Genomic DNA, 16,676 nt, shown 5'->3' on the forward strand with positions numbered 1-16,676 from the left:
TATTTGGTTAAGAAAATGGGTGCAAATACTTTATTTTTTAAAAAATAGATACAGGGTCTTATTCTGTCACCCAGGCTGGAGTACAGTGGCACAATCTCAGCTTACCGCAGCCTTAAACTCCTGGCCAGGGTCAATCAATCTTCCTGTCTCAGCTTACTGAGGAGCTGCAGCCACAGGCACATGCCACCACACCCAGCTAATGACTATTATTTAAAAAATATTTTAACTATTATTTTAGCTTCAGGGTAAATGTGCACATTTGTTATATAGGTAAATTTGTGACTTGAGGGTTTGGTGTTTGTCACCCAGGTACTAAGCATAGTACCCGAGTGAATTTCTTTTTCTGAACCTCTCCCTCCTCCCATACTCCTTCCTCAAGTAGGCCCCAGTGTCTGTTGTTCCATTCTTTGTGTTTATGTGTACTCAGTCTTTAGCTCCCACTTATAAGTGAGAACATGAAGTATTTGATTTTCTGTTCCTGAGTTAGTTCACTTAGGATAATGGTTTCAAGCTTCATTTGTGTTGCTGCAAAGGACAGGATCTCGTTCTTTGTTATGGCTGCATAGCATTCCATGGTGTATATGTACCACATTTTCTTTATCTAGTTTGCCATTGATGGACCTTTAGGTTGATTCCATGGCTTTGCTATTGTGAATAGTCACCCAGCTAATTATTTTTATTTTTATTTGTAGAGATGGGGTTTTGTTATGTTGCCCAGGCTGGTCTCAAACTCCTCAGCTCAAGTGATTCTCCTGCCTTGGCCTTCCAAAGTGCTGGGAATACAGGAGTGAGCCATCATGCACGGCCAATAGATGCAAATACTTTCTTAGCTGTTAGCATTATTAGCAAACAAATTCCCAATGTGTAGTAGCTTTTGCACTAAACTTTTCTCAAATCTATCCTAGCTAAACATTCAACATTCAACACTTGGACACTTTGTCCTCACTCCTCATGTACTGATTTGTACACAATGTAAATACTTACTTCACCATAGATGAAATAAAATGTACTGGAATCCATCAGAAATATAGTTTTCCACATAATAGCCTATAGACTAACCGACAGAAAATATGTTCATTTACTTTACTCATTTTCTAGAGAATCATTTGTTCAATGTATTTCTCTCATTCCCATAGTACCTAAACAGCCCCTTGATGATTGCAGATATTTACTAATTTTTTTTTTGTTTCTCAAGACTTTGGATTCTTGTTGTGGTTGGTTTGGATTTTTTCTCAGGGCTCTGTTTTTAGATGTGCATAATAAATTAGATTCTACTATCTTTATCAACCTTCACTTCTCCCTTCTGACATCCCCTTCTGTACTGATTCTTTCTTTCATTTCCTCATGTGAACACCTTTTAGAAATCTTCTGAGCTATTAACCTTGGGAGCTATTACCCAGTATGCACTATAAAGAACAATGGCCATTTTTGTTTCTGTGTGGGGTTTCATTAAAAATATTCGCACATGTACCATAAAACCTAAAGTATAATAATAATAATAAAAGAAAAAAAAAACCCTAAAAAAAAATTCTCATAATTAGCCTATAAGCTTCATTCACTATGCCTTTCTATTTTGGTAAAATGTATTTTCATCTGTCTCAGTCTGGGAGTAGAGGGATGTCACTGCAGCTAAAATGCTTCACTGGAAGTTTTAATTGGGAACAATCCACAGGTCCCTCTGATACACATTAATATGTTTTTTCCTAATCTTAATATTCAGTCTTACCTAAGGTGGTTTTGTTTCTGCTGACAAGCCAACAATGGTAACCAAAGAGAATCACAAGGCTGACAAAAAACATGCAGGCCACAAAGAGAAGAAAAAGGACATGGAACTTAGAGCGAACACTGGGTAATTCCCCCTAGAAAAGAAATAATAAACAAGCAAAAGATTAAAGTGGAAAAGGATGGCTAGTTTTTCTAAATATATAGGTTAGTAGTTTTCACATGTATAAAGTATCTAGCTGTAATTTAAAAAATAGATTCTGTAAAATTTTTATAATATGGTTCTTTCGGTTAATGATGATACCTTTGAGTGTGCTCTCAGCCTACAAAGCCTAAAATGGATCCTTGCTTAAGTGCAGTTCAGTGTAAAATGGAGTATCTTAAGTACCAGTTATAAAAGGGTAATGTGAAAAGGGTATTCTCGGGCCATAATTGGTATGCAACCGCTTACAGTTTGTAGTCAATTTAGTTTGAGATCTTGAAGTCATATGCCTTATCCTCTTGTCTCAGGGTAAGTTATTCTGGAATTCTTTATATATCATGTTTCCTTGGGCATGTGTGTGTTGAAAATATCACAGTGATGTATGTAAGAAGTTAAAACATATAGGTAGAATTTTAAAATGTCCTACCCATAAGTCATAACCTGATTTTAAAGTTGTTGTAGATTTTGTGTGGTTGTTTTTTATAGCTGAGTTAGAATGTGCTGATATATTACATCCTGTGAAACAGCTGTTTAGACAGTAAAAATCAAGCAGAATTTTTACAGGCAACTGTAAAAGTAGGTGGCTAAAGATTTTTATAGTTATCTAGGACATCTTATTTTCCATGTGGCACCAGCCTTTTTTTCCGACATGCAGCCTAGACCAGAATGAATGTTATAAAGTTCTGTAACATGCGCAGCATGTAACATTTATCTTCTGAAGAGAATCTTAGAAAACATTTTCAATTTTGGAGTGAATAGTTGGGGGAATGACTATTATTTATTTCCTCCTTCCCTGTGATGATTATTGTTTCAGTGTGATGAATCACTTTGAAATATTTCCAATTGCTCTCTAGTAATAAAGTTAAATGTGATTCTTAAGTGGACCTTAACTTCTGAATGATCTAGTTCTACTCCAATTTGGAAGGAGAAAGTTAAGGCTTGGCAACACTTGGCAAGTTCAGATAGTACAGACTTTTTTCTTCTCTAATATTTTTATTCATTTTTATGTATGGAAATATTGGGAATCTTCCAGGTTATATACTGAAGGATGAAGATAAGGATGCTTCCCCTTATCTTCAGCCAGTCAGATGCTGTCAGCTGAGTGGGGGTCCAGGTGAAAATTGCACAGGGGCAGAGCAGCCCAGCAAAGAGCTACGTCAAGAACTTCAACCTTCAAGAATATTTATCTGAAACTCTCCTTTTTGAAATGATCCCTCTACAAATTCTCGGCCTAAGCACCCAAATTGAATTAGATTGGTTTTTGTTTTATTTTGAACTTATAGAAAAGATTCCATACATTGCTTTGCAGTCGGTTTTGCCTTGACTGTGTTTTTGCTTTCACAATCTTTATTTTTTAAAGAATGTTTTAAAAATATTTTAAAGCTCACATTTATTTTACTTCTTATTGTTTCACATATAAATGGATAGTAGAAAATGGCTGGACAAAAGGGACTGATATAAAGTCAGTCCACAGTTTGGCTGAGCTGAAGTCTATTCCCTCACCCCACCCAATTACTCTTAAAGAACATTTTTCTGTCTGCCAAAGCATATCTACTGTGTTGTCCCTTGATAGAGTTCTTCTTAAACTTTTTTTTTGTTAGAAGAGGGTGATAGCCCTATGTTCAAAAATACCTTCTCAGGAGATAACCAAGCTAAATCACTCAAAGTAATAGCCATCAGAGAGAGATCAGATGAATACTGGCAGAATAATGCTATTATCCTGATTCTAAAATAATTCATAGCTCTGTGAGGAGATCCATGGCCCAATATGTGAGGAATGTATTACTATTTTTTGCATAAGGAAAAGCTCAATCTCTTATCAAAGTAGCTATTGTTTAATACAGAGAAGAGAGAAATAATCTGTTGGTCTTCTGAATTCTTTATTCCCATGGAGCTAGAGCTCTCCACAGCAGAGCCATAATGGGCAGTAGGACATGGTATAGTGTGTAAGTTCATGGGGCTTAGGGTCAGACTTAGGTGAAAGTCCTAACTTTGGAAATTTACAAGCTGGGTGATCATAGACAAGTCACTTAAATACTATGAGCCTCAGTTTTTATCATCTTTGAATAAGACTAATAATTCATGCTTTGCCTACTTCACAGGGTTGTGGTAAGGATCAGATGAGATAAGGGGTATGAAAGTGCTTCAAAAACTAAAGTATCATACAAATGAAGGTTGCTAATGATAGGAGCACAGCTTGTCTCCTTGATACACAGCTTTCAAAATATATAGCAGTGTTTACTTTTTATTTTAAGGGGATATTCAATTTAAACAGAGAAAGCCATTCCTAAACTACACTAAAGTGTTATCTGGCTAAAGAGACTGCCAGGAAGCATTTCTCTGAACTGTCAATGCCCTTTTCATTTTTAGGACAAGCCAGGACAGATTTCCTTGCCTCTCATCTGTGAGGCATGAGCTAGCCTACTGTGGAGAAAAAAAATGAGGGAGTAGAAAGAGAACAAGGTTATGTTCATTCTTGGTATTACTTGTGAATACTGGCACATTTCTGATGATTAATTCATATCCAAATATTATCTTTCAAGAATGAAAAAAGCATATAGCACCTGGCTGGCATTGTGATATTTGATTATTGGCTGACTAGGTGGGCTAAAGGCAAATGTGTGAAATGCAATATTGTTTATTTTGTTACAAGGGTAAAAAGTGGCCTAAACAGTAGCCTACTGTGTTAAGCACCAAGAAAGGTCTGTAGTGAAGACCAAGGCCGACACTTTCCCTGCTGATTGGACATAGTAGATTTTCTTCACATTCAGGGTAGTAGCTCAGTATGTGGATTTTATAATACATTTTAAAACTATTGCAACTTTATAATAATCCTGTGCTGTGGAAAGGGACAAAGGAAGAGATGATGAAGCATTTTATATTTGTAGAAAAATTTATGAAAAAGTTTTACTTCTGCATAAAGTTTTGTTTGTATCCCTGAGTTAATGATTATGGCATCTATTATATAATTCCTTATTCTTAAAGTGATTAAATATCTGAACTGATTAAGCAAGTTGAAAGGGAAATGGAAAACACACATCACTATAATTTTCTACACTATCTTTTCTATATTACTCAGGATCAATGCACTGATTAATAATTTAAATATTCTTGGCTATTTAGATTCCTATTGCCTTACCCTTCTCCTTTTTTCTTCAGTTTATTATAGTCTATATTCTGGTCACTGAATTCATGTTCTTTCTCTACGGCTTTATGTCTCCATTTGAGGTGAGATATTCATGTTATATAGGCTTTTGTGCAACCCCTAAATAATTAGTAGCTCTGTCCACATCTGTCTTTTGATATTCAGGCTCAGTTTGGACAGCCTTCATCATGGATGCCTTAGTAATTGTACTGGAGTTGTGGGGAAGGGATATCTCTTGGAGTCCACTAGTATGACATTTAAAAAGAACATATTTCACTATACTTTTGCCAGACCTTGTACACATATGCAAATAAAAAAATCTGCTTTAAGTTTGTTTTTCTTTTTTGGAAGTAGTTGGATATGATTGATATCTTCAAGTAGATGAAAGAACTTTTTTTGAGATTTCATTATAATTATTAGACTCACATTTTGAAAGGTAAAGCACTTTCAACATCTGTTTCATTTGATCTTGGCAATGAGCCAGTGAAGCAGGTAAGAGATCCAGTATTAGATCCCAGTTCTCCTAATTGCTAACCCAGTGTTTGTCAAACAAAGTTAAAAAACAGAACAATAAAACCCCTCCCCATTATGTGAGATAAGTCAGTATATCTTTCTGTTCAGTAGGAATTCTGCAACTCGCCTTTGAATAGGGAATTAGGAAGTATTTTCTAACAACAGGGGAGTGATTTGTTAGCCTTTTTCTTAGGAAACTAGGAATTTAAAATTAGTTTCAACATTTTTCAAATCTATAACTGGTAAGAAGTGGAACTTTAAAACTCAATTGGAGAAATACATTGTAAAGAATCAGTAGGAGTCAAGACATTAGGTACCCGAAGGCCTTAGCAAGATTCTCGTGTATGACAGAAACTTGTTTAACTAGAATCTTTAAATAACAGCTTCCTAAATCTCAGAGTATTCAATATGGAAAACCTGTTTTTAGTGCCTTCTCTTCCAGTTACTTCAACAGTATTAGCTATTTAAAAATGTAAAAAGATAGAGGGTGAACAATGTCACAAGTTGGAGTGGGTGTGCATTTGTTCTAGGGGGACCCTTCAGGGTATTTTTAACTTACTCTCCAGTATTTGATGAAATAGCTGAAGACTGTTGTAGCAATGTACAGGCAGTAGAGAACAGAGTAAGCTAAGAATTGAAGGAAGAATTTGTAGTTGGAAAATCCAATGCAGTTATTAACCCTAAAAAAAAAGAAAAACTAATTTGAAATCAGAACCTCTTGATTGAGAGCACACTGATACATATGTGAACTAAGCAATGGAATCATGCTAGTTCTGCTGCTTCATTATGTGTCGTGTAAAAACCCAATAGAGATAGAAGTCCCTTAATAAGAACAGACTGGAAAAAACAAGTTCATGTCTCACTTGTTTATTTTTTCATTTGCAGGCACAGAAACACCTGACCTGCCTAACAGCTCTGGACTGGTTCGTGACACATCCAAGCAAACCTGGATCCTGGTTGCTAAAAATGTATTACAGTTTTAGCAGCTACATTTGGTACAGTTGTGGCATGTTCTTTTTGTAGTTAGGTGATTTCAGACTGGCCCGCAGGGTCTGATATACAAAATTTGGAAAATTGCTGAATTTAACATTCTAGAATATTTCAAACATCAAGCCAACTAGAAACAGAACTGAATTGTGTAATGTTAAAAGGAGAAATGTTTGTGCTGTATTTCATTACTATGCTCAATTGCTAAAGTTAATGAATACGAGACCATTACCTTTGTAACTCCAGGAATTCACTACCATACCTTTGGTGTTATATTTTTTCTTTATTTAAAAGGTTACCCCTCCCCTGTCCCCTACAGAAATATAAAACCCAGTGAATTATGGTGGCAGAAACAGGCATGTGACAACTATGCTTAGAAAAGTGTATATAATTGAGCAACTTTGACCCTTTTAGAGGAGAGAAATGAATCAAACAGACATACCAAGGGCAGTGATGATCCATTTTTAACACACACCTACGAAGGGGACAAAATACAGTGTGATAAGTGAGGCTATGGAAATTAAGCAACATCTCATAATTAAACTCAAGGTTTCACCAGTATTTTTACATGGTTCTAATAACACCCATTCTCAGATTTCCACTATAGTGACTCCAAAACTGTGGCCCTCAGTTATTTCTAGGATGAGGTAATCACAACAACACTTTATGGGATCATGCCAGCAGCAAGTTACATGCTTATAAATCCAAACTTTCAAAGGGATTGGAAACTCCAGATTATTAATACAGAGAAAAGGTCCAAGATGTCTCCTATCATTTTATTCAATACTTAGTTTAATAAAAAATACAGAAGAAAATATATGGCTATAGCCTCTATCTGAATCAAGGGTAAGAAAAATGTGGGTGGAATAAGTAAGAGAAAAGGCATTACATGTATCAATATAAAAATAGGGTTTACAAAGCTGGAACAATATGGGCAACAAAAAAGTAGTATTGGGTTATAATGCAAAATGTAAAATGAATATTTATGCTTTCATACTGATATAAATAAACGATTTAATAAATAAATAAATGAAGAGAAGAGATAAATGTCCCAAGCAAAATAACTTGAAATAATTTGTGTAGATACTCCACCTTCAAGGATGGAGGGCATAACTTCCCATTCCTTTAGTATTGGCTGTGCATAGTGACTTCCTTTCAAAGAGTAAAGCATAGAAAGGAAGAACAATTTTACAGTGGTGAAACCTGACATACTACCTCAGCCAGATGATCAAAATTAACCTTTCAGTGATAAGTCATGTTTATAGGTACCCTTAATATGATGTAATGAGAATGGCACCTTACTCTATTGTCTTCCTCCCCAAATCATATTACCCCAGTCTAACAATGATGAGGAAAGCATCAAACAAGTCTCAATCAAGGGACACTCTATGACCTACTTGACCATTAATCCTAAATACTGTCAAGGTTATCAAAAACAACTCTGGGAAACTGCCACAGCTAAGAGAAGCTAAGGAGATGAGACATTACTATTAAATGTAATGTGGTATCCTGGATGGGATCCTGGAACAGATAAAGGACATTATGGAAAGACTGAGGAAATCTAAATATAGACCTCAGTTAAAAATAATGTATCAATATTAGTTCATTAATTGTAACAAATGTATCATACAAATATAAGATGTTAACAACAAGGGAAACTGGGTGTGAGACATATAAGAACTATCTTCACAATAAATCTGTAAGTCTAAAACTGTCCACAAATACAATGTTAATTTTTAAAATGTGGTCTTACTTCTCTTACTTATCTTTAGAGTAGCTTGGATCATCATCATCCGTGTGAGGGGTTTTGGCATATGCTCATTATAATTGAAAGGAAATGCTCTTATCTAGGTATGGTTACATGTTGGGATCAGTCATTTTGTTGTCTAGGAAACCTTCAGTGGCCAAGCCCAGCCCAGGGGAAATATGGCCGTCACTTACATAGCACAGACAGAGCAGTGGTGGCAGCGATCTGGCTTGATCAGATGACACCGGTCACAGAATCGTACAGCTATAAAAAAAAATAAGGTGGTTAGCACTTGTTAGGGCTCAATATAAGACCTTATATCTTACTAGCTTATCTGGATGACTTGTTATGCACTGATAGTCAAACTCATCTCAAGTTACCAAGCAAAAGGCAGACTACATAAGAGAATTGGGGTATATATTCTTTTCCTTGTTGTATCCAATTTTGAAAGCACTTTTGGGGGCTGAAAGGAACGGGAAAAGTTTCTTATCTGGATATCTGTCATAAGATCTTTCATTATAAAACAAACTATACTATCAAATGCTTGAGGGATCTTGAAAAATCATTTAGCCTCTATTTATCCCCAACTTTCTGATCTGAAAATAAGGATTCACAGTTTATCTCCTGTCTCCAGAGGTTGGATTGTATGTGGTGGATAACACTCCTAAAACATGGTAAAGAGAGTGGTTTCTAGAATAATAATTTGGGGAACAGAAGAGACATTCTAGAACAATTAGTTTAATTGACCATTTCACAGATAAAGGAAATAAAGATCTGGGTCATATCAAGTGATTTGCCCAGGGTCACACAGCAAGTTGCTGGCAGGGCTGTGACCTGTACAGTTTTGATGACTTCTTATTTTAGGATTCTTTTAACTCTGTAAGTCTAATATAAAAAATCATTCCTCCTTCCCTCCCTCCTTCATTCCTTCCTTTCTTCCTTCCTTCCTTTCCTTTAGATGAAAGGTATTTTACTTTCCCTCTTATTTTCTAAATGTTCGTTGATAGAGTACGACTGTGTTTAATGTGATTATTAAGTATAAGAACTAAAATGATGAATAATTTGAACTAATATAATCATTTCATCTAAAGTGTACATTAAGCACATATTACTGATTCAACACAATAGACAGTTAATTCAGCAGAGATTTGTGTTCGCTTCCACTAACGGAAGTATGTGAGTGACTAAAGTTGTGGGTATAATTGAGTCAAAGAGGAAGGGAGAAGAACATGCATATCTGGGTCCTTTTGCACATTTTAAAATATACTGTCAATGCTCCTATCCTCATTTAAGCCACATTGTCTCTTAGCTAGTTGACGGCAATATCTGTGTAATTTATCACTCTGCTTTCATACTTGCCCCTCAAAAGACCTACTATACAGAGTAGCTGGGTGATCTGTCAAAATCTATATCAGATCTGGTGTAGTGGCTCATGTCTATAATCCCAGCACTTTGAGAGACTGAGGCACAACTATCGCTTGAGACCAGGAGTTCCAGACCAGCCTGGGCAACATAGTGAGACCCTGTCTCTACAAAAAATAAAATAAAATAAATTAGCCAGGCATGGTGGTGTGCACTTGTGGCCTCAGCTACTTGGGAGGCCGAGGTGGGAGGATTGCTAGAGCCCAGGAGTTCAAGGCTGCAGTGATCCATGAATGAACCACTGTACTCCAGCCTGGGCGATAGAGCAAGATCCTGTTTCTAAAAATAAAAAAATAAAATGTAAATCAGATCATATTACTCTCCACTTAAAACTCTCAATGGATTTCCAACACCTTCAGAATAAAATCCAAACTCCTTACCATGGCCTGTATCATCTAGCCTCTGCCTCTCTCTTCAAATGAATCTTGTAAAACTCTCCTCATACTATGTTCCAGTGAAACTGGCTGCCTATCTGCTCTTGTAATCAAGCTTGCTCCTGTTTCAGGGCTTTTTGTGCTTGCAGTTCCTTTTGCCTGGGATAATCATCCCTCTGCTCCTTTTGGTATGATGGTTAATTTTACTTTTTTAAATTTCAATAGGTTTTTGGGGAACGGGTGGTGTTTGGTTACATGGATAAGTTGTTTAGTGGTGATTTCTGAGATTTGGGTGCGCCCATCATCTAAGCCGTATACACTGTACCCAATGTGTAGTCTGTTATCCCTTGCCACCCCCTACCCTTTCCCCTGAGTCCCCAGAGTCCACTATATCATTCTTAGGCTTTTGCATCCTCATAGCTTAGCTCTCACTCATAAGTGAAAACATATGATATTAGGTTTTCCACTCCTGAGTTACTTTACATAGAATAATGGTCTCCAACTCCATCCAGGTTGCTGAGAATGCCATGATTTTGTTCCCTTTTTATGGCTGAGTAGTGTATACATATATATATTATATATTTTTTATGGCCAAGTAGTGTATACATATATATATTATATATTTTTTATGGCCGAGTAGTGTGTGTATATATATATACATTTTCTTTATCCACTCATTGATTGGTTTGGGCTGGTTCCATATTTTTGTAATTTGTAATTGCAAACTGTGTTGCGATGAACATGCCTGTGCAAGTGTCTTTTTCATATAATGACTTCTTTTGCTCTGGGTAAATACCCAGGAGTGGGATTGTTGGATCAAATGATAGATCACTTTAGTTCTTTAAGGAATCTCCATACTGTTTTCCATAGTGGTTGTAGTAGTTTATATTCCCATCAGGAGTGTAAAAGTGTTCCCTTTTCACCACATCAAAGCCAACATTTATTATGCTTTGATTTTTAAATTACGGCCATTCTTGCAGGAATAAGGTGGTATTGCATTGTGGTTTTGACTTGCATTTCTCTGAAAATTAGTGATGTTAAGAATGTTTTCACGTTTGTTGGCCATTTGTATATCTTCTTTTGAGAATTGTTTATTCAGGTCCTTAGCTCACTTTTTGATGGGATTGTTTTTTTCTTGCTGATTTGTTTGGGTTCCTTGTAGATTCTGGATATTCGTCCCTTGTCACATGCATAGTTTGTGGATATTTTTTCCCAGCCTTTGGGTTGTCTGTTTACTCTGCTATTTCTTTTCCTATGCAGAAGCTTTTTAGTTTAATTAAGTCCCATCAATTTATCTTTGTTTGTGTTGCATTTGCCTTTGGGTTCTTGGTCATGAACTATTTGCATAGGCCAATATCTAGCAAAGTTTTTCCAATGTTATCTTCTATAATGTTTACAGTTTCACGTCTTAGATTTAAGTCTTTGATCCAACTTGAGTTGAGTTGATTTTTGTATAAGGTGATAAATGAAGATCCAGTTTCATTCCTCTACATGTGGCTTGCCAATTATTCCAGCACCATTTGTTGAATAGGGTGTCTTTCCCCACTTTATGTTTTTGTTTGCTTTGTCAAAAATCAGTTAGCTGTAAGTATTTGGGCTTATTTCTGGGTTCTCTATTCTGTTCCATTGGTCTATGCACCTATTTTTATACCTGTACCATGCTGCTTTGGTGACTATAGCCTTGTAGTATAGTTTGAAGTCAGGTAACATGATGCCTCCAGATTTGTTCTTTTTGCTTACTCTTGCTTTGCCTAATGTGGGCTTTTATGGTTTCACATGAATTTTAGAATTGTTTTTTCCAGTGCTGTGAAGAATGGTGATGGTAGTTTGATGGGAATTGCATTGAATTTGTATATTGCTTTTGGCAGCATGGTCATTTTCACAATATTGATTCTACCCATTCATGGGCATGGGATGTGTTTCCATTTGTTTATGTTGTGTATGATTTCTTTCAGCAGTGTTTTGTAGTTTTCCTTGTAGAGCTCTTTCATGTCCTTGGTTAGGTATATGTCTAAGTTTTCTTTGTTTGTTTGTTTGTTTTCCGCTATAGTAAAAGTGGTGGAGTTCTTGATTTGATTCTCAGCTTGGTTGCTGTTGGTGTATAACACTGCTACTGATTTGTATACATTAATTTTGTAACCTGAAACTTTACTGAATTCATTGATCAGATCCAGGAGCTTTTTGGAAGAGTCTTTAGGGTTTTCTAGGTATATGATCAAATTATCAGCAAACAGTGACTGTTTGACTTCCTCTTTATTCATTTGGATGTCCTTTATTTCTTTCTCTTGTGTGATCACTCTGGCTAGGACTTCCAGTACTATGTTGAATAGAAATGGTGAAAGTGGGCATCTTTGTCTTGTTCCAGTTCTCAGGAGCAATGCTTTCAACTTTTCCCCATTCAGTATAATTTGGCTGTGGGTTTGTCATAGATGGCTTTTATTACCTTAACATATTTTCCTTCTATGCTGATTTTGCTGAGGATTTTAATCATAAAGGGATGCTGGATTTTGTCAAATGCTTTTTCTGCGTCTACTGAGATGATCATGTGATTTTTGTTTTTACTTATGTTTATGTGGTGTACCACATTTTTTGACTTGCCTATGTTAAACGAACCCTGAATCCATGGTATGAAACCCACTTGATGACGATGGATTATGTTTTTGATATGCTGTTGAATTCGGTTAGCTAGTATTTTGTTGAGGGTTTTTGCATCTATATTCATTAGGAATATTGGTCTGTAGTTTTCTTTTTTAGCTATGTTATTTCCTGGTTTTTGGTATTAGGGTAATATTGGCTTCATAGAATAATTTAGGAAGGATTCCCTCTTTCTCTGTCTTTTGGAATAGTTTCAGTAGGAGTGGTACCAATTCTTCTTTGAGTGTCTGATAGAATTCAGCTGTGAATCCATCTGGCCCTGGACTTTTTTTGTTGGCAATTTTTTTATGACCATTTTAATCTTGCTGCTTGTTACTGGTCTCTTCAGAGTTCCCATTTCTTTCTGGTTTAATCTAGGAGAGTTGTCTATTTCCAGGAGTTTATCCATCTCCTCTAAGTTTTCTAGTTTGTGCCCATGATTGTGTCCTTAGTTGCCTTGAATGATCTTTTGTATTTCTGTTATCAGCTGTAATGTCTCCCTTTTTGTTTCAAATTGAGCTTATTTGGATCTTCACTCTTCTTGGTTTATCTCACTAATTGTCTATCAATTTTATCTTTTCGAAGAACAAGCTTTTCGTTTCATCTATCTTTTGTATTCTTATTTTTTGCTTCAATTTCATTTAGTTCTGCTCTGATTTTTGTTATTTCTTTTCTTCTGCTGGGTTTGGGTTTGGTTTGTTCTTGTTTCTCTAGTTCCTTGAGGTGTAAGCTTAGATTGTCCATTTGTGCTCTTTCAGACTTTTTGATGTAGGCACTTAATGCTATGAACTTTCCTCTTAGCACTGTTTTGCTGTATCCCAGAGGTATTGATAGGTTGTGTTACTATTATCATTCAGTTCAAAGAATTTTTAAAACTTCCATCTTGATTTCATTGTTGACTCAACGATCATTCATGAGTAGATTATTTAAATTCTATGTATTCACATGGTTTTGAAGGTTCTTACTAAAGTTGATTTCCAATTGTATTCCACTGTGGTCTGAGAAAGTACTTGAAATAATTTTGATTTTCTTAAATTTACTGAGACTTGTTTTGTGGCCTATCATATGGTCTATCTTGAATAATGTTCTATGTGCTAATGAATAGAATGTATATTCTGCAGTAGTTGGGTAGAATGTTCTGTAAATATCTGTTTTTTTATTTTTTGGTTTTTTTTTTGTTTTGTTTTGATTTTTTTTGAGATGGAGTCTCGCTCTGTTGCCCAGGCTGGAGTGCAGTGGCGTGATCTCGGCTCACTGCAAGCTCTGCCTCCTGGGTTCTCGCCATTCTCCTGCCTCAGCCTCCCGAGTAGCTGGGACTACAGGTGCCCACCACCATGCTTGGCTAATTTTTTGTGTTTTTAGTAGAGATGGGGTTTCACCGTTTTAGCCAGGATGGTCTTGATCTCCTTACCTCGTGATCTGCCCACCCTGGCCTCCCAAAGTGCTGGGATTACAGGCCTGAGCCACTGCGCCCAGCCCCTGTAAATATCTGTTAAGTCTATTTGTTCTAGTGTACAGTTTAAGTCTATTGTTTCTTTGTTGTTTCTTTGTTGACTTTCTGTCTTGATGGCCTGTCTACTGCTGTCAGTGGAGTAGTGAAGTCCCCCGCTATTATTGTATTGCTATCTAGTTCATTTCTCAAGTCTAATAGTAATTGTTTTATAAATTTGTGGGCTCCAGTATTAGGTGCATATATATTTAGGATTGCGATATTTTCCGTTTAACTGTCCTTTTATCATTATATAATGTCCCTCTTTGTCTTTTTAAACTGTTGTTGCTTCAAAGTCTGTTTTATTTTCTGTTATAAGAATAGCTAACCCTGCATATTTTTAGTGTCCATTTGCATTGAATATCTTTTTTCACCCCTTTACCTTAAGTTTATGTCAGTCCTTATGTGTTAGGTGAGTTGAAGACAGCAGATACTTGGTTGGTAAACTTTTATTCATTCTTCCATTCTGTATCTTTTAAGTGGAGGATTTAGGCCATTTACATTCAACATTAATATTGAGATGTGAGGTATCATTCTATTCATCATGCTAGTTGTTGCATCAATGCCTTTTTTTCATTGTGTTTTTGTTTTATAAGCCCTGTGAGATTTATGCTTTAAGAAAGTTCTATTTTTCTGTATTTTGAGGTTTTGTTTCAAGATATTGAACTCCTTTTAACATTTCTTGTAGCTCTGCCTTGGTAGTGGTAAATTATCTCAGAATTTGTTTGTCTAAAAAAGATTTTATCTTTCCTTCATTCATGAAGTTTTCTTTTGCTGGATACAAAATTCTTGGCTGGTAATTATTTCTTTAAGGATGCAAAATATAGGACCCCAATCCCTTCTAGTTTGTAGGGTTTCTGCTGACAAATCTGCCATTAGTCTGATAGCGTTTCCTTCATAGGTTACCTGATGCTTTTGCCTCACAGGTCTTAAGATTCTCTCCTTTGTCTTGACTTTAGATAACCTGATGACTGTGTGCCTACCTGATGATTTTTTGCTATGAATTTCCTGGGTGTTCTTTGAGCTTCTTGTATTTGGATGTCTATATCTCTAGCAAGGCCACGTACATTTTCCTCGGTTTTTTCCCCCAAATAAGTTTTCCAAACACTTAGATCTCTCTTCTTCCTCAGGAACACCAATTACTCTTAGGTTTCAGAATAACATAATCATTTAACATAATCACACAACTTCTTGGAGGCTTTGTTCATTTTTTTGAATCTTTTTTATTGTCTTTGTCAGACTGGGTTAATTCAAAAGCCTTTTCTTTAAGCTCTGATGTTCTTTCTTCTACTTCTTCAATTATATTGTTGTAACTTTCCAGTTTCTTTTGCATTTCTCTAAGTGTGTTTCATTTTCAGAAGCTGTGGATGTTTTCTATTTATGCTGTCTATTTCTCTGGAGATATTTTAATCTATATCCTATAATATTTTTAAAATTTCTTTAAATTATTTTTCATCTTTCTCTGGTCCCTCCTTGAACAGCTTAATAATTGACCTTCTAAATTCTTTTCTGGGCAATTCATAGGATTCTTCTTGGTTTAGATCCATTGCTTGTGACCTAATGTGGTCTTTGGGGGATGTCAAAGAACCTTGCTTTATCATATTATCAGAATTGTTTTTCTCATTCCTTCTCATTTGGGTAGCCTATGTCAGAGGAACGTTCTGTGGCTCAAGGGCTGCTGTTCAGATTCTTTTCTTCCACTGGGTGATCCCTTGATGTGGTGTTCTCCCCATTTTTCTAAGGATGGGGTTTCCTGGGAGCCAGACTGCAGTGATTGTTATTTGCTCTTCTGGGTCTAGCCACCCAGCAGAGCTACCAGACTCTGTGCTGGTACTGGGGAGTGTCTGCAAAGAGTCCTGTGATTTGATCCATCTTCAGTTCTCTCAGTCATGGATACCAGCACCTGCTCCAGTGGAGGTAGAAGGGGAGTTGAAGTGGATTCTGTGAGGATCCTTGATTGTAGTTTTTTTTTATGGCCCTGGTTTTCTCAAATGCTTTTTGTGCTAATAGTGAAGCTATCATGTGGACAAACTCAGGACCTCTGGTTAGCCAGGATGTCCCAGGCAGTGGAATTAGCTGTTGTTTTCTTCTTTCTTGGAGCAGGGTTGTTCTTTTTTTCTTTTTTCTTTTTTCTTTTTCTTTTTTTTTTTTTTTTTGAGACGGAGATGGAGTCTTGCTCTGTTGCCCAGGCTGGAGTGCAGTGGCATGATCTCGGCTCAATACAAGCTCCGCCTCCCGGGTTCATACCATTCTCTCATCTCAGCCTCCTGAGTAGCTGGGACTACAGGCGCCCACCACCATGCCTGGCTAATTTTTTGTATTTTTAATAGAGACGGGGTTTCACCATGTTAGCCAGGACAGTCTCGATCTCCTGATAGCATTAGGAGATATACCTAATGTAAACGGCGAGTTAATGGGTGCAGCACACCAACATGGCACAT

At 36.4% G+C, this 16,676-nt stretch overlaps 1 protein-coding gene across 5 annotated transcripts in view; it reads right to left on the reverse strand.

Annotated features, from left to right (window-relative positions):
- The window catches only part of ZDHHC15 (zinc finger DHHC-type palmitoyltransferase 15), a 158,742-nt gene that overhangs the window by 61,518 nt on the left and 80,548 nt on the right, over positions 1–16,676 (reverse strand). For all 5 annotated transcript variants that reach the window (XM_054544748.2, XM_054544747.2, XM_054544744.2 and 2 more), the window contains 4 exons: positions 8,511–8,580; positions 7,012–7,044; positions 6,142–6,262; positions 1,727–1,859 (listed from right to left, as the gene is read on the reverse strand). In XM_054544748.2, the coding sequence (XP_054400723.1) occupies positions 1,727–1,859; positions 6,142–6,262; positions 7,012–7,044; positions 8,511–8,580 (357 nt within the window). The remainder of the gene's footprint in view (positions 1–1,726; positions 1,860–6,141; positions 6,263–7,011; positions 7,045–8,510; positions 8,581–16,676) is intronic.

This window comes from Pongo abelii, chromosome X (genome assembly GCF_028885655.2).
Source record: "Pongo abelii isolate AG06213 chromosome X, NHGRI_mPonAbe1-v2.0_pri, whole genome shotgun sequence".
In the NCBI taxonomy this organism is placed as follows: domain Eukaryota; kingdom Metazoa; phylum Chordata; class Mammalia; order Primates; family Hominidae; genus Pongo; species Pongo abelii.